We start from the raw sequence: 24,102 nt of genomic DNA, 5'->3' as shown, positions 1-24,102 counted from the left end.
ATTAGAAATAATGTATGTAGAGTACCTGACACACAAATGGTTAACAAATGGTGACTTTTGTTGATGATGTTGTCAGCATTCTTTCTCTCTAAAAATAGTCTTCTCCAAGGAAAATGCTGATTTTCATGAGTTACACATTCAGAAGTACCTGCTGTGCACAGGCACCATAAATTGGAGCACTTAAAGTAACTTTAAAAAAATTTTTTTAAGTCTTCCACCCCTACTGGGATCAACTACCAGCTAAGCCTCAGTAGAAACTAATAACTCGTTGTTTGTCAGCTCTTTCTTTCAGCAACATTTAAGAATAGGAACCAGGACTAGAATAAAGTCTGCTCTTAATGCTTGCTTAAGTAATATATCAACCTGAAAGAGGTGAAACATGGGATCAGCCTATATACTTATACGTGTTTTAAAGTGCTTTCAGACACACCCTTTACCTTTGTCTTGTTGTTTAAACTTTGACCAAACAAATCTAGGTCGGAAGAAGTGGCAACATCCCAGCTGGAACAACAGTTGATACAGACATTACACACCCATATGAGTTCGATTTTTACCTCTGTAGCCATGCTGGAATACAGGTAAGCCTACACTTCGGGTGAAATGTAATTCAGGAACTTGCGTTCTTATGTATATTTTTTTTAATTTCAAAAAAAGAGAGAAAGAAATACTCTTCTCTGCACTCCATATTATTTCCACATGAAATTAAGTGAAACTTTGAGTAAATAAATTTTTTCCCCTTTCTTGAGAGGGGCTTATTTCTATGAAAATACCAGAATATAAGTAGTTTAATAGAATGAATCTCCCTAAACTGGGTCCTTAGTTTAACCTAATACTTCAAAAAAATTTTAAATACCTAATTGTTCCTTTGATATATGCTTCTTTTTGATAATAATACTTCATAGAAAACTTTGACATTTACTGGCAGATATTGAGCATGTGAAAGAGTTTAATTGTAGAATTACAGCTTTAAGTTTCAGTTAAATAATTTTGAGTCTTATTCTCTTCAGAAAATCTTTTTGTTAATTTGTTAGCTATACTTAGTAGAACATAAGCTTTAATTCAGTGCTTCTCAAACTTTTCAGCAGCAGAAAGTGAATCCACATTCTTCGGATGTCTGAGAGAATGTAGGCCAGAACTATTTTAGGTTACTTGCCATTGATTAAAATAGAAATTTCAGGAAGATGTACATTACTGTACAGCTGTACCTTAAAGCTTTATGTGTCACACATACACTAAGTCCAGTTTCACTCTTACAGCTTTAAAATTGTTGTCCCACTCATTTATCTATATTCTTATATCTGCTGCTCTTTACAGTTAGTGTTGTACATTTTCATCGTGGGTGATAACAATCACTTAGCAAAACAAAGTTAAAAGTACCTTCTAGGGGCTGGCCCAGTGGCATAGTGGTTAATGTCGTGCGCTCCACTTCAGCGGCCCGGAGTTCAAGGGTTTGGATACCAGGCATGGACCTACACCCCATTTGTCAAGCCATGCTGTGGCAGTGTCCCACATGCAAAATAGAGAAAGATTGGCACAGATGTTGGCTCAGGGACAATCTTCCTCAAGCAAAAAGGGGAAGATTGGCAGTGGATGTTAGCTCAGGGCCAATCTTCCCCACCAAAAAAAAAAAAGTACCTTCTAGAGATAAAATCTACATCATTGGAATACGTATTTTAACCTAGTGTTTCCCTCCATGTATCCCAAGGAACACTACTGCTATGACTTTTTAAATTTTTTTTTTTTCCCCCCCCAAAGCCCCAGTAGATAGTTGTTTGGCATAGTTGCACATCCTTCTAGTTGCTGTATGTGGGACACGGCCTCAGCATGGCCAGAGAAGCGGTGCGTCGGTGCGTGCCCAGGATCCGAACCCCGGGCCGCCAGCAGCAGAGCGCACGCACTTCACCACTAAGCCATGGGGCCGGCCCATTGCTATGACTTTTTAATAAATATCACAGAGGAGAAAAAAAGATTCTCTGTTCAAATAAATTTTGGAAATGCTTGTTAAACAGATTTTTTTAATCTAGAACTTTTGGATATCATTGATATGCAAACGGTTGTTATAAATCTTCAAGATAGGAATATTTCCCCCATGTATTTAACCAGAGACTTTAGGGATCAATTTTCCTTTGGAACACCGAGTTGAAACTTTGCTCTAGTCAGCAAATAATCAGGAATATTTCACAGAGGCTAAAGATGATTCTTTAAACATCTTAGCTTTATTAGAATTTTCAAACTTCTCTGAGATCAAAAAAAGGAGTTTTGTTTTTTACCAGCTAAAATTAAAAACCCAATCATTTCTAACCAGTATAAGAGATTATTTTTTCATATCACTACTTTTAACTTTACCAGTGAGTAATAGATCCTTTAATGACATTTTGGCCGAATTCCATAACTTCTTGACACTTTTATTGGTCTTGTTGGTGTTTACAGCTTAGCCCCATTTCCTTCCCTCCCCTTTTTATTTTGCAGTAAAATTCCCATTCATTTTTTAAACTTAAATTTACAAATCAAGTCAAAGCTTGGCTCCTCCCTTCTACCCTCCACCTGACCAGGACAGGCTAGGGCTTTGGTCCCAATAGCTTTGAGTAGAAGAGGGGACCATGGCCTGCCTCTGAGATACCTCCGTCCTCTCCTCCTTCTAGAATTCTAACTCATCTGGTATCACTGACTGCCAGCATGTCAGTAGTGGGAGGTGACACGAGCCTTTCAATAGTCCATTCTGATTCTTTCTGATGCGTTAGTCTCTGTGAAGCTGAGGACCCTTGAAGGGCAGCAGTGTCTTCCTTTGGCCTCATCATCAATATAGACCCCAGCTCCTCTAGGGTAGAGATCCCATTGCATGGCTTCATGGCTCCTGTGCCTCTGCTCACATTCCTTCTTTTGGCTCCTAAAACTGCTTCCAAGAACTAACCACTCTAGCTCTATGGACTTGACAGAGTGGGCCTATGGACTCTGAGTTCAGAAAGTATCCAGTTGGGGAATGAGATGATAGTCTCCCTTTCTAGAAGGCCCTCATCTTTATAACTGATTTTCTTGGAGTCCCCCTTACTTGACTTCAGGGGAGAGAGTGTGCCTTTCCTCATAACTAAAATTCCATATTTTAGGGGGCCGGCCCAGTGGTGCACGCAGTTAAGTACACGCACTCAGCTTCGGTGGCCCGGGGTTCACGGGTTCAGATCCTGGGCACGCACGGACGCACCGCTTGTCACACCATGCTGTGGCGGCGTCCCATATAAAGTGGAGGAAGATGGGCATGGAAGTTAGTTCAGGGCCAATCTTCCTTGGCAAAAAAAAAGAGGAGGATCGGCATTGGATGTTAGCTCAGGGCTGATCTCTCTCACAAAAAAAATAATAAAATAAAATAAAATTCCATATTTTCACAAAACCTTCAATCACTCTCTTCCTATATTGAGAGGATGGAGAGAAGATGAGAAGAGGCCAGAGCCAGGGAATTGATGATAAGATCTATCCAGAACTGGCTCCTCACAGTGAGCCCTTGAAGGAAGGTGACTGGCTTCAAAGGTTGGTAGCGCTTTAGAATGTAAGATGCTTAGTACCTTTAGTCCTCTGCTTTGGGCCACAGTTGAAATTCCGGGATAGCAGGGAAAATAAATCCCACTTGACATACTGTTACAAACATGTGAACTGCGTGGAGCATGTGACCCCCCCACCCACCCACCAAAGGGAATTCTCCTGAAGAGAGAAATGCTCCCTGTTGAGGAATCAGAGCAGGCAGTGCCCTAAATTATAACTTCCTGATATGAATCACCAAAACTTCAAAGATATTCTTCACTATTGTTTAACAATCCTTTGACTCCTCTTTCATTAGCTCTTACCATTTTCCGAGGGTCCCTAACCTTGGTCTATTGCCCCAACACTCAGCACGTGACCTCTTCCTTTTACCTCACTAAGAAATTATATTGTCAGTCACGCCTACTTTCTTCCCTCCTCTCACAGGAGAAAGGGTCAGCCTGTAGTATTGTTCTCACTTGCTCTTGCCTGCCTTAAGTTGGCCTTAGTTCACCAGTTATCCTTTCTTATATCTTCAATCTCTTCTAAGCTTCTGATTCCATTCCCTTGGCTTGTAGATACCCCCATCCTAAAATACAATTCCTTGATCTTGCTGTTCTCTTTTAAGTTATTGCCCCATATCTTTTCTTCCATTTGTCACCAAACTGTTCTTCAAAGAATAGCGTAAACACACCCATCAGAATGGCTGAAATTTAAAAAAAAGACAAGCGGGGCTGGCCCCATGGCATAGTGGTTAAGTGCGCGCGCTCTGCTGCTGGTGGCCCAGGTTCAATCCCGGGCACGCGTCGATGTACCGCTTGTCAGGCCATGCTGTGGCGGCGTCCCATATAAAGTGGAGGAAGATGGGCACAGATGTTAGCCCAGGGCCAGTCTTATTCAGCAAAAAGAGGAGGATTGGCGCGGATGTTAGCTCAGGGCCGATCTTCCTAAGACACACACACACACAAAAGACAAGTATTAAGGATATAGAGCAACTGGAACTCATACTGTGCTGGTGGGAGTATAAATTAATATGAACATTTTTGAAACTGTCTGGCATTATCTAGTAAATTTAAATATATGTGTATTCTATGACCCAGGATTTCCACTACAAGATAGCCAACAGAAATGCATATCTGTGTTCACCAAGGCATAATATGTTAATGTTCATAGTAGCACTGGTCATAATAGTCAAAAACTACAAACAACTCAAATGCCCGTAATCAGTAGATTGGATAAATAACCATCAATATATATTTATACAACAGACTATTGTACAGTAATGAGACTGATACAATAATATCTGTGAATTTCACAAACACAATGTCGAACCAAAGAAGCTAGACTCAAAGGGTACATACTTATAATGCCATTTATTATAAAGTTCAAAAACAGGCAAAACTAATCTATGATGTTACACGTGAGGTTACCAGGAGCAGGGTAGATAGGGTAGTAACCAGGAGAGGGCACAAAGGGGTTTTATGGTTGCAGTTAATGTTCAATTTCTTGATTTGGGTGCTGGTTTCATGGGTATGTTCACTTTGTGAAAATTCATCAGTGTGTACACTTATGGTCCATGTATTTTTCTCTCTATATTTATATTTCTGTCGAATGTTTACGTTAAGAATAAAAGACTACACCTGCTATTTCCTGTTCAACTTAAGCAGCCTGCCTTCTACACCACCACTATTGCTCCTTGATCTCTGCAACATCTGACTCTATTATCACTCATTCATCAAAACCATCTACCATTTGGCTTCCACTACATATTTTTCTTCTACCTGTCATTTTGCCTTTCTGTTTTTTCTTGATTTGGTGGTTGTTCTTCCATCCACCCTTTAACATTTTAAATTCAAATAATATTTATGCCTTTTAAATCTCTTTTTACACACACAACTTTTCTCCTAATTTCCAGACCTTGAAGTTGTTTTTGACTGCACTCGGTCACCTAACCACCTTCATCTAATGAATCCCTCAACCCTGTAGAATCTACCTTCTCACTCTCAGGCCTATCCGTTTTTCTTACCCTCACCTCTCCTGCTTAGTTCCAATTCTCATTATTACTTTCCTATACAATTGCAAAATGATCCTAAGTGCCCTCATTTAGTCTGTTCTCCATCAGATTAACTAAAACATAGATAAGACCTTATCATTCATCTGCTTAGTGGTATCTTAGGACAACATATTGATTCAATTCCCAATATCCCCTATCCTACTTCCTTCACTTCTGCTGCGCCCTCAGTCTGTCTGTCTCTCTTTTCTCCCATTCTTCCCTCCTCCTCCTCTCTTTTTTTCACCTCTTCTCTGTTTCCTCTCCTTCACATACACAAACACACAAAGCTGCAGCCATTCTAAACTATCTTCAGGTAGTTCTCATAACTCAATCCTGCCCATGCTGCTTCCTTACCTTAAATATTCCTTCTCTGACTTATTCTTGCTCATCCTTTAAGACTCATCTCAGACATCAACTCCTCCCGATCCTCCTCCCAACTCCTTTCTTGTATGTTTCCCCAAGACAAATGCCTCTCCTCCACACTGCCTGAGCATTCTATGCATACCTCTTTCTTAAACTTATTAGACAGCGTTGTAACATTCTTTTGTTTCTCTCCGCCTTCCACTAGTCTATAAGGTCCCAAAAGGCAGAGGCTACTCATTCATTCAATCAACAGATATTTATTGTGTACCTCTTAGGAGATAGGTATTGATACTAAGAGTATCAATACTAAGAGTGAACAAATAAATAGAATCCCTTACTCTTTTAGTTTATTGGGAGAGAGATGTTAAGTAAGTAATCTCACATATATATTTATAAACTGGGATGAGTGCAATAAAGAAAAAGTAAAGATAGGAAGACAGATTTTAGTCGGGACCTGATTTAGATTGAGAGACCACAAAAAGCTTCCCTGAGAAGTGACATTTAAGGTAAGATCTTAAGGAATGAGTAGGAGTTAACCAAGCCAAAATGGGATAGAGAATTCCTGCCGGAGGCACATGTACAAGCCCTTTTGGTGGAAAAATTTTTATCCATTGAAGGAATCGAATAGAGACTGCTACTGCAGCATGAGAGTAGGTTAGAGAGGTAGCCTGGGCTGGATTATGTGGGCCTTGTTGGGCGAAGATAAGAACTTGGATTTTAGTCTTAAGTGCTTTGGAAAGCCATTAAAAAAGGCTTTAAGCTGGACACTGACATAACTGGGGGGGGGGGGGCATGTTTAATTCACTTCAATTAAGTACAGATTACTGGGATTAAAAGTGGTATTACAGACATCAATTAGGAGTCTGTTAACATAGTCCAGGTGAAAGATGATGGTGGTTGGGACTAGAATGATGATGAGAGAGAAGTGAATGAATTGTGTATAGTTAGGACTTTTGCCCTCTCTCTTCCCTGTGCCTGAAATGCTCTTCCCTCTGATCTCACAAGCCCTCCTTATCATTCAGAGCTCACTTCCATGTCTCCTCCTCAGAGAGATAGGCCCTCCCTGACAGCCCACTTTAAAGAAGGCACAGACATACTCAGTCTTCCATGCTATCCTACATTTTAATTCTCTTGATAGCCTAATTTCTGATGGTTTTATTTATGTATTATCTGTCTCATTACTGGAACGTGTGTCTTATTCATTACTGTGTGCCCGGCACCTGATACAGGACATGGCATATAGTGAGTGTTCAGTAAATATTGAATATGTGAATGTATAGTATATTATATATCCATTATAAACATATAATCTGGGAGAGGTAGGATTTGGTAATAATTTGAATTTTATCCCCCAAATCTTGCACAGTCTGACAAATGATACTCAAACAAATGTTTGTTAAAGTATGAGCTAATCTTTCTCCTTTTCTCCTTTGCCACTGCCATTCCTTAGTTCATACCTTCATCATCTCGTACCAGACTAATGCAACAGCCTCCTAACTGCTTCTCTTGCTTTCAGTCTCTCCAGATGTCTAATCCATCCTCCATATTATTGCTGATGTTACTTTTATAAAACCCCAATCTCATCACACCTAAAAATTCTCCTGTTAAAAAAACTGTGAAGTGCTTTCCCTGCTGCCTACTGGTGGAAGTCCAAATGCCTAAGCATGTCATCACTCTGATTCCAAACTTTCTATTCAGCTTCATCTTTTTCCCTTTGTGCACCATACTTTGTTCATACTAGTCTTTTAGCTATTCCCCAAATACGCCACGAAATGTTATGTCTGCTGTGCTTTTATTGAGGCTGTTCATTCTCTCTAGTGTCTCTTCACCCCTACCTGCCCAAAAAAGGCCAAATCTCCCTCATTCCCCCCTTGGTGAAGAACCCCCAGGCTTATCTTCCAATTACTTCCTTTGGTATTCTTGTATAGGACTAACTGCCAGTAGTGCTATTGCCATTTAATAGTTGCTTTCGGGCCAGCCTCGTGGCTTAGTGGTTAAGTGCGCGTGCTCCGCTGCTGGTGGCCTGGGTTCAGATCCCGGGCGCGCACCCACGCACCGCTTCTTCGGCCATGCTGAGGCCGCGTCCCACATACAGCAACTAGAAGGATGTGCAACTATGCCATACAACTATCTACTGGGGCTCTGGGGGAAAAAATAAATAAAATTATAAAAAATAATAATAATAGTTGCTTTATAATTGTAGATGCTTGATCTCCTCTATTCCTCTACTAAATTATGTTTTCCAAAAGACAGGAAACCTTTGACTTTGGTTTTCTTTGACTACATAGTACCTAACATAGTAACTAATACAGAAGAGCTCAACTAAATGTTCTGGTTTTTTTATTTTGGTAAAATATACATAACATACAATTCACCATTTTAACCATTTTTAAGTGTACAGTTCTGTCACGTTAAGTACATTCACGATGTTGTGCAGCCATACCACCGTCTGTGTCTGGAACTTATCTTCCCTGACACTCTTTACTCATCAAACACTCCACCTTCCTCCCTGGCCCCCAGCCCCTGGTGACCACCATTCTGCTTTCTGTCTATGCATGTGGCTATTCCAGGTACCTCATATAAATGAATCATACATTATTTGTCTCTTTGTTAACTGCTTTATTTCATTTAGCATAATGTCATCAAAGTTCATCTATGTTGTCATATGTGTCAGAATTTTATTACTTTTTAAAGACTGAATAATATTTCATTATATGTATATACCATATTTTGTTTATCGATTCATCCATCAATGGATACTTGGTAACTTCCACCTTTGGCTATTGTGAATAAGGCTGCTTTGAACTCGGGTGTGCAAATATCTGTTCAAGTCTCTGCTTTCACTTCTTTTGGATATATACTCAGAATCAACTGGATGTTTTTTAATTGATTATTAGATTAGAATATGTTTTACTAATATACAAAGCTGGTTTTTAATATAACTTAGTCTGTGCTGAATATTTATTTAAAAGTTTAGAAATCAACAGACTATGCCATTGCCTTCTCTATAGGGTACCAGCCGTCCTTCACACTATCATGTTTTGTGGGATGATAACTGCTTTACTGCAGATGAACTTCAGCTGCTAACTTACCAGCTCTGCCACACTTATGTGCGCTGTACACGATCTGTTTCTATACCTGCACCAGCGTATTATGCTCACCTGGTGGCATTTAGAGCCAGATATCATCTCGTGGACAAAGAACATGACAGGTAATATAAAAACTAAACAAATACAGATTCTCACCCAAATCTAAGTATGGTCTGCATGTTAGAACTTTCTTGGGAAATTTCTTTAAGTGTTTCCATGTAAGTGCCTCTCTGTTTGCCATAAAGTACTGCCATTTAGTATTCAAGTTCCACAAGCTTTTAGAGGAATCTGTGATCCATATTGAAAAGCAATAATAGTCAGAACTGACTGCCCCAAGATAAGGGTTCCCATTAAAATGTGCAGTCTAGGCTTATTAGTAATAGAATGATATAGTGATTTAGTTGCTTTACCAAATTAATTCAAGGGAGAGATAATTGATAATAAAAGTGATATATATGGACAAAATGATGGGATGTCTAGAATTTGTTTCTAAATAATCCTAGGGAGGTAGGAAAAGTAAAACAAAATTGGCCTTGAGTTAATAATTATTGAAGCTGGGTGATAGACATGTAGGAGTTCATTATAATAGCACCTCTGTTTTCTTTAACATTTTTGAAATTTTCTACAACAAACAATATTTTTCAGAATTATTACATCAGCATAGGGTTTGTTTTTGTGTTCATTGCCACTTCTCTTACAGTGCTGAAGGAAGTCACGTTTCAGGACAGAGCAATGGGCGAGATCCACAAGCTCTTGCCAAGGCTGTACAGATTCACCAAGATACCTTACGCACAATGTACTTTGCTTAAAAAGTCCAAGAATATTCTCTGAGAGGAAGAACTGAAAGATGAATCGACATACAACGTATGTTTCCAGTGGAGTAATTGAGTGGGGATGCCTCCAGCCATACAGAAACCAACACTGTGTGGGGGCCAGGGTCTGATCTTTATGTTGATACAAGGAAGATTGTTTACTTCATCAAGGAACACAGCACCATTATGCAATATGAAACCAGCCAACTGCTTTTTTTGTGCGGTCTCCTGTAGGAAGTATCGCAGTTGTTTTGTTTTCACTTTCTTGTAGTCTAACCCTTTTAATGCCTTTACCTCAAGTTGCTTGGCAGCACAATTATCTTTGCAAAAAAAGTAAAGAAAAAGAAAATGATGGTTTAAAAAAATACACCTACATGAATAATCAAAGTGATTGTTCACAATTATGTGTGCAAAAAAAATGTGCATTCATCTATTCTTGTAAAAGGTATCTGTGTATATTTTAAATATATACATGCATACTTCATATGCATATATATCTGGATCTACATTGATAATAGATATATATGTGTCTCTGTATATATTTTATAGTTCATTCCATTGGGGAACTTTCCTTCCCTCTTATTATCCCCCCACCACCACTTTTATTTCTCTCTCTACCTCCCTTGCCTTCATCACCTACATTTTTTTTCCTAATGCTACCAGTGACATTCAAATGTTCATGTATCTGGTTCATTTGAATATGAAGCATGACAAACTAGATTTTAATTTTTATTTTGCACACCCTACTCCTGTGTCTTGTCTCATACACAATTCTGAATCCTCAACTCTTGATAGTGCTTTCTTAAGAAACAGAATTATTTTATATATACATTTGTTTTTGTGAGAGTGTGTGTCTGCCCCCTCCTGCTCTGAACTTACATTTGCCATTTGTGCAATGTGTACATAAGCAGTAGCAACCTAAACTATTCTTTTTCTTTAGTGAGTTTGTTAAAGCTGCTATAAGTATAAAACCTTGTCAGAAGTTGTAACTCTTTCTCTCTATAAGTGATATGTATTCTAAAGCCTTCTGTTTCTATGGATTATACATGGAAATCCCTTAAAGCTTTTATAAAGGATAAATATTTTGAATGATTGGAACTCTGTAGGGTTGAGGCCTCTGAAATTGGATGGAGGGGAAGTTGTTGAAGTTTTTAAAAAAATTTTCTTTTTGCTAGTTTACTTGCTGCCTCCCATACCTTAATGTGATTTTCATATATATATTTTTATATATATGTGTGTGTATATATAAACATATATGTATGTGTTTTGAAGTACAGCTTCCTTTTCTTTTATATTTATTAGAATAGTGCTTTAATAATTATAGAACCATATTGGCAACATCTTTTATAGAAATATAATCATGTTTATTTTAAGAACTGACAACTTGTTTTTGCTATCTTTTAGTGCAATAAGCAGTTTTAACGGAAAGCTGTGTCTGACATCTTTACCACAGATAGTGGGAGAAACAGGCACCTCCATAATTTTAAAAGGGCAAAGTAATACAGCCTTAATTTCAGAAGGAAAGTTTTGTAATTTTCAAGTTTAAAGCATGTCTTTTAAAAATCATAATGAAAATGAAGGAAGTTAAATTTCCTCAATGAGTCTGACCTTTAATGTTAGAAATAAAGTTGAACTTTGATTTAAGAAGTGACACTGAATAGCTTAAGATTTAGAAGATATTTAAATTCTTTGAAAATAGATCATGTTTATTGAAGAATCATACTGGTTAGGTGTCCATTTTCATGTACTAAAATCAATCAGGAAAATGTAAAATGATATTTTAAAAATATTTTTGCTAACATCACCAGTGTAACTTTCCTTTTAAAATTAGGGTTATGGTGACAAAGGAAGTTAGGACTTTGATAATTTTAAATGAGTTAAATCACTGAAATATGGGAAAAAGTTTTACAAAACTTTTGTTTTATTGACTTCACATTAAGATACTAAAAAGTACTATAAAGCTGTCAAAACTGAGCTCATCAGTAACATTGGATTCAGGGGAGCTTTGCACTTTGTAACTCATGAAAATTGCATTTTAATTTTTTATTTTTTGCACTGGTTCAGAGTATAGATATTACAGATTGTTTCCAGTGGGCATTGTTGTTAACCTTTCAGAATTCCATCTGCATGTGAAAACGAATGGATTAGCTCTTTATTTTCTCTCTTACCTATAATCCACTCTTATTGCCAATTTACTGTATTTTGAGCCTAAAATCTGAGCCCATGTCCTCCAACAGGTATGAAATCTTTTGTCCCTCTGCCAGAAAACTAGGAAAGTACTGTATTTTGTATGTCTATTATACTGAAGTGTCTGAAATGCAATTTACAACACTGTTTCAAAGCTCTTTACATGAGATAGTATTGTATAGTATATACATTTTTTCTCCCAACACTCCCCTCCTCCAAAATATTCCTATAAAGCACGTATTTTTTTTTTAATTGAAATGTCATTGAATATAGTCAGGAACATGGGCAAGAGGAGAAAATAGTATATCCTAGATGGTAAAAACTTGATTGCTCTGTGCTTGCTTGGTATGAGTATAACATCTTCCTTTATGGTTGAGAGGAAGAGTTGCACAAATTCACACAGGAAACTTTAGGGCCTGGGAAGAACTGTAGATAACCCTTGCCCTATTTACTGCTTTACCTAATTTTCAGTTACTTGGTTTCACATACGCTAGAGTGAAGCTCATAATTTAAATCTATTTGGGAAAAAAAAAAAAGATTTTTTTAATATAAAGCTTTACCTTTGAAGTGAGTTCTTTTTTAGGGTTTCTTTCTTACGGTTTCAACGTTGCTAGTTTAAGGTTGGTTAACTTGAAAGAGTATGTATAGCATATTTCTATTTTGCTTACTAACAAGTTGGTGTATCAAACTTAATTATGCGAAATCTTGTGCTTAGAATTTTACGATAAAAGTCTAAGTGGCAAATACTTTTTGAAATTTGTTTTAATTATTATTGCACTTCTGGTGTCAAATTCTTGATCATTTTATTTAAAAAAAAAAAAGTTTGTTTTGAATTTAATAGTCATGAAACTCAACAGTGACCTTTTTGTTCCTGCCCTTGCTCATTAACTATATAATGAATGCTAAATTTTGGTTTGCTGTTTTCTGTGATGTATAAGTGACTTTAAAATGTCAGTCTCAGCAACAGGTATAATTGATTTTCATGTGAAGAAGAGTTGGGAGTTAAATGTATATTCTGGACGGCAAATGTGTCTGTGTAAAGTGCTGATACATGTTATTATCTTACAGTATCAAGTTACTGGCATTGAGGACCATATGTTTATAATACTGTAGCTGCTATATTTATTTAATTAAGTAGAGTCTGACAGTTACTGCACTAAACAATAAGGAGATGAGCAGGATTCAAGGCTAGTGTTGTAGATCCCCTTTTTTTGTTCCTAAATAAGATTAAGAACGTGAACTATCAAGGTAACAATGGGTGCTGCCATTTTAGTTTCAGTTTAATATCAGGATACTCTTTTTTTTTTGTTTTATAAATGTGGATTTTGACTTTAGCAGTTTTGAAAAAGGGTACCTCAACCTCCTCAGTACTGATTTTTGGCATATTTTCACAGAAGTACAGATGCCCTTTATTTTTTCTTAATATTTGCCTTTTAACAAGTTTCTCAGAAAAAATATTCTTCTATGGAAATCTTCCTGTTTATAACCTATTAATTTATTTTTCTTCCTAGAAGAGAGTCTAGAAGGGATTCTAGTAGGAATGTACTGGGTGTTTTGGAAGGCAATTGATAAAGATTCATCTCCACCTTCTAGCATAGGGACTCCTAGCCTTCTAAAGACCTATACTAGTATTCCAAACTAGATTCTCTGATGACCCACCACTGCCTAATGTTTACTTGTATATTCTCTAGTGGATTTTAGTATGGCAGGCTTAGTCATGACAGACTTAAGGAATGTCTAGGGAAATAAAAGCTGACTTGCCATTCAGTAGAAATGGCTGGCAAGAGGATCTCAGTGTTTAAAGAAAAGGTGAACACTCAGAGTGCCAGTAATAGATCTGAAATAATTAGATGGATTATAGACCAGGAATTAAAAACCATTATTCAAGGAATTTGGTGGGTGTTTTCAGAGGCTAACATGAATTTGCCAAGGGTAGTGATTTTTATGAAATCCATGAAGCTAGCCACTTGGATTCAGCTAGAATATTTTGTAGTCTTGCTATTTCAAACTTGATAGTAATGTTTTTCCAAGGAGCTTAACTGACAACTCTGCATAATTTTTATTCAGTATCATTAAACCTTAGTTAAATATTTGCTTAACTTATCCTCTTAGATATTCTATTGAATACTTTTAAAGACAGGTTGCCCCTAACAGTAACTTGCTACTTAAATTACCTTTTATGAGTTATCAGTCAAACTGCAAAAAGACATCATTGGCCTGGCATCTTTATTTTGGCTTTTTTATCCATATGAAGTTTTAATCCTTTTCATTCTCTTTGAGAATTCATGGAGCTTCAATAATAATAGTTGGGAGACTTTGTCTCAAGTGAGGCCTTCTGAGTGGCCATATAACCCTGACTCTAGAGTCTGTCTGTATTTTCCTATTTCCCTCCCATTTGACCATATAAAGCACTTTTGTGATCCTATAGGAGTCAAAAAATAAGCCAAGAATAGACGTGTAAAATCAATACAGAAATGTGAAAGAATATTCTCCAAAAAACTGTTTTTTAAAAAAAATCCCTGCTTATACTAAGAACATTCTTTATCAGTGGCAATGTTAGAAATGATACTGTGATTAGTGAAACAAGCTGATTCCCTTGTGGAAAAAAAACACTCTCTTCTCTCCTCTTTTTCTCTCTCTCTTTCTCTCTCATATATATATATATCTCAAAGGGAGAAAATATTTTTGACTTTTTCCTACTTTTAAAAACGGTACATTTTAGTTTTATGATTTTCCATATTGGTTAAAATAATTTTTCTTAACCAAGAGACAATAGTCAAGGCTTGTGCTAATATTATCTACTGCTAGTTGAGTTTTATTTTTCTTTACTCATCAAAGATAGTACTCTAGATTTTTACAATGTTGATTAAACCTCAAGAATCTTTTGCTCTTAAGGTATAGAAGTTAAAGATTCTAATTTGAGTTAAAGATGGAAAGATAATAAATTTAATATAGAGGGTTGAGATTTACCAGTGAGAAACCCTGTTGAAGTATCAAGTAACAAGCAGTGTGACAAAATTAAGATCCTATCAAATCATCTATCTAGCCATTGGTCTCCCTTTTTGAAATCAATGTCTGAGGTAACCAAAATCTAATGTATCTATGTTAGGGTCTCAGTAAAGCAAAGATGTTCTTCAGGGTAGGCGCTGAATTAAATTTTTAAATCATTTTTTAAAGTAAGGTGGTTCTTAGAAAGTGCCTTTTCAGAAGATGGTGCTGTAGATTTTTATTTTTCAAATAGACGAGGCTAAAAATTTCAAAGAAATTATTTTAGAATTCCAAGAGTGTGACAGTTTCATATAAATAATGTTATTCGTTGTCCTGAATCCAGTCCAAGGGAACCAAGTAAAGCTTTTATTCAGTAAAGTATCTAGATAAATGCTCACCAAATGTATTTTCTGAGTTTGAAAACAAAATTTTTAACAGAATTTTCAGTTCTCAGCTGCGTTGAAGGTTATCTATAAGGCACATAAAACAGCAAATCTGCTTAACTTTTTAATAAGAGTATGGGTATAGTAGCAAGTGAGTGCCCAAAGGGAAAGGTAACTTGCCAGGAATTATAAGTCATAGGCTACCTTTCCTTTTTTTTTTTTTTTTTTTTTGGTTTCTTTTTTTAAGCGTGGATCGACCCTTTTGTATCTTAAATATCTATTGGCAACCTTTTCTAATTAATCTTTATTAAAGAAAACTGCGTATAAAGGGAGAGTCAAATCATCACGGAAATCCGTTTAAGAGAAAAAATGATTATGTCTCTATCTATAGGGAAATTTTCTTTTCTGGCGCCAAAAAATATTTAAATGATTCCTACTTTTTTCTAGCATGGGGGAACTATGAAAAATGATGACAGTGTATCTAAAAGGGTATGATCAGGTAATTAGAAATAGAACATGCAAAATTGAGCTTTGGAGGAAATAAGCAAAAGAAAGGATAATATCAGGACCATTCATGCTTATTAGAAATTTAGTATCTAGAAAGCAGTTTTCCCCTGGACTAAGAAGCAGTAAACAGCAGTTAAATGATCACCTAACCAGTTCTTGTTTGTAAATTTGGTGAGCATTCCTCCAGAAAAGAATAGACTAAAAACAAACAAAAAACACCACACCTCAGTAACCTTGTATGCTGCATTATGTAATAATGATAGTAAAATTATATCGTTTGGAGTGTACTGTGTCTGTTTGCAAATATACATGCACATTAAACTTTTTCATTTTTATAATGTCTTAATAGCAATTATGAGTTTATTTTTTATATTAATTTTTCTATTGTGATGTTTATATTTATTGGCAATTTGTGTGCAACTTTTATATTTTGCTTAGATGTTGGTTTTAAGGTATTTTATTTTTATAGATATTTCTAGTGTTTCCTCTTTCTTTGTCATATTAGCAAAGATTGAGATGGAATGTTAATATACCAACCAAACTACTAGTTCCATAAAGTCTAGAGTTTGGATTTTTACCAATAAACCATTAACACTATTTTCTAACTTAGAATATTTAATATTGTTTATATAGTGGGCATTAAAGACAGTCTTTAGACAGATTTCTAAATGTGGAGGGGAGGTGGGGCTTTTCTATAAGTTAGATTTCTTTCCCTTAAGTAGCAAACTAACACTAACAGATTGGATTTAATATACCTGATCTGCATTTCTGGGGCAACTTGTCAAATAAATGATTGTTACATTTCTTTTTTTAACTTCAGCTACATTAGAAACTGCTTAAATGGTCACATCATCCAGCATTAGGATTATGATACCATTTTTATAGACCTGGAAAACAAATAGCAAATGATCCAGAAGTCACTGATACTTGACTTTGAAATAGGATTTTTTTTCCCCCATAATAATATTATATGGAAAATTTGCTACCCTGATCTTTTCTCCTGCATACTTTTAAAGTTGATTCAACCCTGAGCATCAGTAAAGAAACAGAGTTGAAGTGGCTAGATAAAGCCAGGGATAAAGACTGATTAATATAGTATTTCAGTTAATTAAACATTTAAATAATAATTTATGAATGTAAATCAATTGGAAGGCAGTGAAAAGTATGATTATAGAATATTCACTTCAAATATATATGGTCCCTCCAGTTTCCTAATGAATAGATCAGGATTATATTGGCACTCTTTTTATAAAGGTATGTGGAAAAAGTGAATTCTTTTAAACAGGTAAAATATTTCTATTGTATTTTTACACTGTGAATTTGCTTGGTAAGCCATTTTCCTGTAAGAGATTAAAAGATAAACTGTATCCCATTCTCTGAGTTTTAAATTCTAAATTATCAAGGCTCGGTGTATGACATTTTGCTGTACTATAATCTGTTCTTCCACTGAGGGGGGGTAAATGAGAAAGTTTCAAGTAATTATAATTGGGAAAAAGTTATTTTTATATCCTGTAAAATTTTACAGCTTAAAGTGAATCAGCACGTGATTTCCTACAGACATTGGCCATATCATTTCTTTCTGCATTTTTGCTAGTTACAGTAGTTTTTTTAATAATATATTATTCTGAGCTACTTCCTTCACCCCCACATCAAGTATTAATTGAAGATTGGTACTCTGATTATAGGAATTTGTTGCTACCAAATATGTTTCAAGCAGTCAGATATATTTTTGTTGCAAGCATATGCCCCCCTCTTAAGGATATTTATTGTGCTTATAACTTGATTAGTTTTATTCATTATGTTTCAACACTGTCCTAGGTTGACAGGCATATAATTCTTGTAGACCAACATTTTTAAGGCAGCCTCGAGTAGAAATAGTCCTTTATTTCTTTTTTTCCTTCTGAAAGCTCATAGGAACCTGACACATAGAGCTTCTCTTGCTTTTATAACTGGTTGGCCCCGTAAATTAAGGTACCTGGCATCAGTACTGAATTACCACGATAAAGCACTTGGTGGCTTGTTCATGTTTATAGTCCACCTCTTAAGAAAGAAATATTTGTGCGGTAATAGTTCATCCCAAAAAAGAACTGTCATGAACAGTTCTTCTATGAGTAGAAAACAGATGGGAGTGTTGGTCATCAGAATTGTGCTTTTTTTTTTGGTTTTATTATTTCAAAAAAATTGACTGATGCACATCTATAATTTTATATTTGAAGTTTAAGAGGCTGTGCCAGAGACTAGAGAAGGAGATTACTCTGGTATTTAATACCTAAAACTTTCCATCTTTATTTACCTCATGGCTTTAGTTGGAAGGATTTGGCCTTTTAATAATATCTTTAGAACCAAAGAAGGAAAGACTCTACAAAAAATGTTGCAGATGTGACTCTATCTTTATTATAAGAATCTATGGAAACAGGAGGTCTTTGTAAAGAAACAGACTAGTGGGATTGTGAGGGTATGTAGTGACGGGGGAAATGAAGAGATTTCTCTGCTGGATCCTGGGACAGAAACCTTACTATTGTTTAATATTTGTCTAGTTCTCACAACCACATTGTAAAAGAGGGACTGTTACTGTTTGAACCTACAGAAGAGACCCAAGAAGAGTGCCTCTGTAACCTAACTTGACTATATGTTGTTGTCCCAGACCTAAAGCTGCATCTGTTCTCATTAAATTAGAGAAGTCTTGGAAGTTGCTTCCGAATTATAATAAAGAAATTAAATGAAGTATTTATCCTTAGAGCCATGGCATTGCCATCAACGTGGCTTTTCCAGCTTTTCCCTTTACATAGAAAACACCAACCAGAGCCTTTCCAGACAAGGTAGTCTTTCCTGTAAAGAAAATGTTTTTGGTGAAAGATTTTGAAAAAACACTGGTAGATTATAATGAAGGGGGAATTTTGCCTAGCGTAGACAGTCCAGCCAGGTTAATGGATACAATTTGGTCCCAAGAGTTTAACAAGAGGAAGCTTTGGTTTTGGTAGCAACAAACTTGGATCTCCGATGGTAATTAACTCCAGAAAGCTCTCTGTTTCACAGAAAGGGAATGATCTCATAGTATTTATGATGACCCTGCAAATGTGCATATGCTCTTTTTCTAATTCAAAAACCAGAAACAGCAAGCACTGACTGAAATCTTCTAATAGTTTGGCCCTACAAGATTTTTAAAACGTTTTTCAGGAGCTTTCTCATTTCTTAGCCCAGGGTACAACCCCTTTCTCCTCTTTAAAAAAGAAGAGGAGGAAAAGAAAAAGGCAGTTTTTAGAGGCAGTTTATATAGAATTCTACTATGAGTAAATAATAGTCTTTAAAATAGTTGGGGAAGGAGGATCACATGCCACAAGTTATAGCTTGATTGAGAGACTATTTGAGCACTTTTTTCATGTTTAGGTTCTAAGGTTTTTCCTTTGACATACCATTCTTTGATTTACTTGAGTGCCATCATTCTGTTTTGTGATATAATCAGTGTTTTATGCATTTATGAATCGTGCAGTTCTTCTCACCCCTACACACACACACACACACAAACACACACACACACAGTTAAAAAGGGAGAGAGATAAAGCAAAAAAGATACAATGAGAATCATTAGAATGTAACTTTAGTTAATATAGATGGAAAGAAATCCTAACCCGGTTAAATGAGAATTAAGATTGAAAGTGTTAATGCTGCAGGTATTATCTCTAGCCATAGAATTTTTGCTAACTATAGAGTGATAATGTGAACAGAATATATATCTGAAATATGAAGTGATAGCAAAGTGAGAAAAGAAAATTACTCTTGAAAGTAATGTTTTAACCTCTGCAACAGAGATCCCCATGTTCTTAAGGAAAATTAGTACAGCTTCTGGCTTTAGTGAATCAGACTCTGATTTAAACTTTAAAAGGTTTGTGACTTTTATTCTGACACGTCTTAAATATAAAATTATGCAGAATGAACACTTAAAGACTGTTCTTTCCTCTTAATTTACATATTGATTTATTCAGACTTGAGTTATATAGATATCTCTCTCACATATGCCTCTTGGTGTGTACAAAATGCTATATAAAAAACATTTTTTTAACTCAACCCACTTCCTAGTCAAGCCTGAGCGGTAAAGGAGAAGGCATAGGTGTTTTCCAATGCAGGAACTTTTTAGAGGATCACAACTGGAAAAGACCGTTGAGAATTGTTGCCTTTGGGAGTAGAAAGAGCTCTAAAACAGGAGCCAGAGCCTTGCGATTCATTCAGAGCTCTACCACTAATTTGCTCTGCATCCTTAGGCAATTTCGTTCATCTCTCCGTGCCTAGTTCTCCTTGTAAAATGGTAGTGATAATACCTGCCCTCACCTACCTCACACAGTTGTAAGAATAGGATAATGTTTGTGACAGTGCATGAGTTCTCCAAAAGAAAAGCTATCCAGAAGTTCAAGATAATAAAGTATTGTTGTATGAAGGGTTCATTTCCAGTTTGCCTCTATGAAAATATCTTTATCGTAGAGCATTTTATCAAACAGGTATAAGAGAAACTTAGGCCTTTTCATGGTATGGTGTTCACGTACAAATGGATCCTGTTCTGTTTCTCCCCTGTCAGATAGCCAGTGCACAGGCTGAACTTCTCTTTATAATAATCCTTGGCAAAACTGTAACTTCAAAAACCAAACTCCTTTTAGCGGTGCTATGGCAGCTGCGATTGTATTTTGAGTTAGATTAACGTGGTGAAACCATCAGATAATCAGAAATTAACTTTGCCTTTAGCCTCCGGGTATTTTTGCTACATATTGGCATCAGAGGCTGTTGTGCAACCTGATAGTTAATCCCTTTGTTTCTTGGCAGATTTTTGGTATCTTTTTTTGGAGTAGGGGCTTAGGTTTTAAGAAAGAGTGCTCATTTCACTTATCACTTTGCAGAGTTGAGCCTTGCTTTCCAATAACCATGTACCTGTAAAAGTTAAAATATAGTAAAAGGTTTTTTTCATTTTAATTCAATTCTGAGCATGTACAGGTGATATCAGGAAGCCTGTTGGTGTCTGACCCAGTTATCTTTATGGATCATGGGCAGAACCTTACATTTTGACAGGCTGACCCATTTCTATGGGGGGAAGGCGCTCCCGTTTCTAGGAAATAGCAAAGGGCACATCACCACAGGTTGTGTAAGCGATGCATTGTTGCAGCAGACAAATTTGGTTTTTTGTTTTGGGGTTTTGTCTTTTTAAGAAAAAAGGATGTATTTTAGGTACACAGGGTGTGGATGCATTCAGCGTTCATTTTTCCTCTTTGTAGATGCTGAGCTCCCCTCGCTGCAGGCAGTTGGGCTTTTCCACCTCATCACCAACATAGCGGTATCTGTCTTAGTTTTATAGGCTAATGAGAATTGCAAATACTCAGTGAAAGTGAAAAGTTGGAGAGATTCATGCTTGGAAAATGAACAAAAAATCCACCTTGCTGAGTGAGATAGCTAAGAACATTGATATATCAGGAATACTTTTAAATAATTTTTGCTGTAATGTGTAGCTTTAATGTCTCTCTTGAGTTATGGACCCACAAAAGTATTACTGTATCTTGTGAATAAAGATCATTCTTGTGGACTAGTATATGGATGCATTCATAGGCTGTGGGAAGCAGTGGTGTGTGTGGGTGTGTGTGTATAAAGATTCTATGTTTCTAACACTGTGTGTATTACCCAAGTTGATACAGAAAAAAATAATGTGTTTCTTTAGTGTTTTAGGGACTAAAATTGTAATATAGCCATTCCAGTGTAATCTGACCACTCACTCTAAAGAACATTTATATTACACCCAAATGCACACCCCTGAAGCGTTGCTAACTGCTCCCACTTTAGATAATTGCTGCTTTTTTTTTAACCCTAAGTAATGGAGGAGGAAACAGCACTCTTTTTAAAGGGGCTTTTCTGAACAGTAAAATGTAAATAGAGGACATGTGGGGAGGGTGGGGCCACCTGCAAATGTCTTGCAGATGGGCAAATAGCCTTTTAAATTTTACTTTTCAACCATCTTGACCGTGTGTGCCTATTTGTATTGCAGATGTGAACTATTTTTGGGGGTTAATATCAGTATGTTTTGAAACTGAATTATTACAAATAAAATCCGAGTAACCTCTTTCTCCATCCTCGTTTTCCACACCAACTATTCTTGCCAAATATTTCTACTGATACCAAGTTTCAGCGTGGTAAAATGATAGACTCTCAAACCTCCTTCCTCATCTTCCCTACCTTTCTTAAAACTGACCTGGCCTTATATTTTTTGTTGGCTTTTCATAAGTAAGAACCATTTACTGTAGTAATTTAAGGAGGACTGCAGAATTTCAAAATGTTTATCTATAAAAATATAAGCGTTCCTTTGTTAATGTTTGGTTACACAGTAACATCAGTTAAAACAATGGAATGAGTCTGAGTTTGTAATATGCCATAGGACCAGATAAGATCTTGAAGGACACTAAACTTGACTGCCACATTTTATTAAGAGGAAATTGGAACTTTATATGGTGGGGGTGGGAGCAAGTCTGTGATATATATGTAATCACTGTATAATTAGAAACACCAAATGCTGAATCCTATCACTGTGTACTTGGGGGCCAGGCTTTGGATTTGGTTGTCATTTTAATTCCTTGAAGATTATGTAATTATGATGAGCAGAGGCAAATAAAGTTTTTAAACAAAAGTGCTTTTTTTCGGTATTTAAAGTTTGGTAGTAAGTTTTCTACTTTCAGTTAAATTATCTTCCCCCCAAAAATTACTACAGAAAACTTAAGGTTGCGATTGAGATGCTTGAACAAGCCGCTTTTTAAGCAGGTCAATCACTTATAATATTTTATGTTAAAGAGGTCATAATTCTTTCTGAGCCAAACTGTCACTAAAATGTCTTGTGACAGAACCACTTTTTTCTGCCATTCTGCATATTGGAAGGGTTCTATGTTGTATTTGTTTTCAATCCTTGGTTTAAAAAAAAAGTAATGGTTTTAGTGTTGCTTAGCTTCAGTTTGAAGTGTTAACTTTCACTAATGACTGCAATAAAAAGAAAAGCTTTGCTCCAAACTTTCTGTTGTGTGGTCATCATTATAGCTCTGCAGGCTTAGGTAAAGGGAGCCAGTGTGATACAGTGGAAAGAAAGAATTTAGGCCTTAAGAGTCGTGAAGTCCTGGGTTCAAACCTGGATTGCATGACACTCTGGACAAGTTCCTGGATGCTTCTAAGTCTCAGGTTCCTCCGCTATAAGATGATAGTAGGGCTGTTGGGACATTAAATGAGATAATATGTGGAAAGTACCTAATAATGCTGGGCATGTGCATGGAGCTCAGGTTTTAAAGAGGTTCTTCCCCCCACCTACATTTTCCCTTAAATAAAAGACATTGGGTGGAGTGGAAAGAGGGGAAGGCAAGAAGCCAGGCTTAGAAACTCTGCTAGCCAGTGAAAGAATTGTAGAACAGGTAGGAAAAAAAGAAGCTGAAATGAACTGGGGGAATCTTCACAGGCCCAGGAGTGCATACACAGCCCAGGTATGATAGACAAGAAAACACTGGACTAAAACTTTGGAAACCAGCTCTCAACTGGTTAACTGTCACAACTGTATAACTTCAGGTATATCACTTCTCTTCTGCTATAAAAGTAGAAGTTTTTGGACTAAAATGAGAGGTCTCGAGTTGGCAAGCCAATTTCAGCCTGCGGATAATTTTTGTTTGGTGTTTAAAATAAGTTGCTGGGCCGGCCCCGTGGCTTAGAGGTTAAGTGCGCGCGCTCCACTGCTGGCGGCCCGGGTTCGGATCCCGGCGCGCATCAACACACTGCTTCTCCGGCCATGCTGAGGCGGCATCCCACGTACAGCAACTAGAAGGATGTGCAACTATGACGTACAGCTATCTACTGGGGCTTTGGGGGGAAAAAATAAATAAATAAAATCTTTTTAAAAAAAATAAGTTGCTAACATTTAAAAAATCAGAAGATCTCCCATAAAAATCCAGATTTTGTCTTCCCTTGAAAAGTGAGGAGATTCAGCAACTTCGTGGTATCCCTTTCAGTATTCCTTCACGGCTGCCATCAGGGGAAGCTCAGTGGTGGTCACCCCCTTTGAGCGGGACAGACTCTCACCACAGCCCCCAGCACTCTTTGCCCAGCTTGTGCAGGCACTTGTTCTTTGCCATCACTGGACTCAAAGGAACCCTAGTGTGAGGTGAGGCCTCCAACCAATACAGGAATTCCTTGGAGGACATGCTTCTTAC

At 36.7% G+C, this 24,102-nt stretch overlaps 1 protein-coding gene across 6 annotated transcripts in view; it reads left to right on the top strand.

Moving 5' to 3' along the window:
- The window catches only part of AGO3 (argonaute RISC catalytic component 3), a 120,963-nt gene extending 98,729 nt beyond the window's left edge, over positions 1-22,234 (top strand). For all 6 annotated transcript variants that reach the window (XM_087446290.1, XM_004425943.3, XM_014784142.2 and 3 more), the window contains 3 exons: positions 477-578; positions 8,938-9,137; positions 9,716-22,234. In XM_087446290.1, coding sequence (XP_087302416.1) covers positions 477-578; positions 8,938-9,137; positions 9,716-9,824 — 411 coding nt within the window. In that variant the 3' untranslated portion in view covers positions 9,825-22,234. The remainder of the gene's footprint in view (positions 1-476; positions 579-8,937; positions 9,138-9,715) is intronic.
- Positions 22,235-24,102: the final 1,868 nt, after the last annotated feature.

Source organism: Ceratotherium simum, chromosome 22, assembly GCF_057802395.1.
Source record: "Ceratotherium simum simum isolate JZ-2026a chromosome 22, ASM5780239v1, whole genome shotgun sequence".
NCBI classification, from domain to species: domain Eukaryota; kingdom Metazoa; phylum Chordata; class Mammalia; order Perissodactyla; family Rhinocerotidae; genus Ceratotherium; species Ceratotherium simum.
The sequence above is the reverse complement of the archived record's forward strand: the minus strand, read 5'-3'. Positions and strand labels throughout refer to the sequence as shown.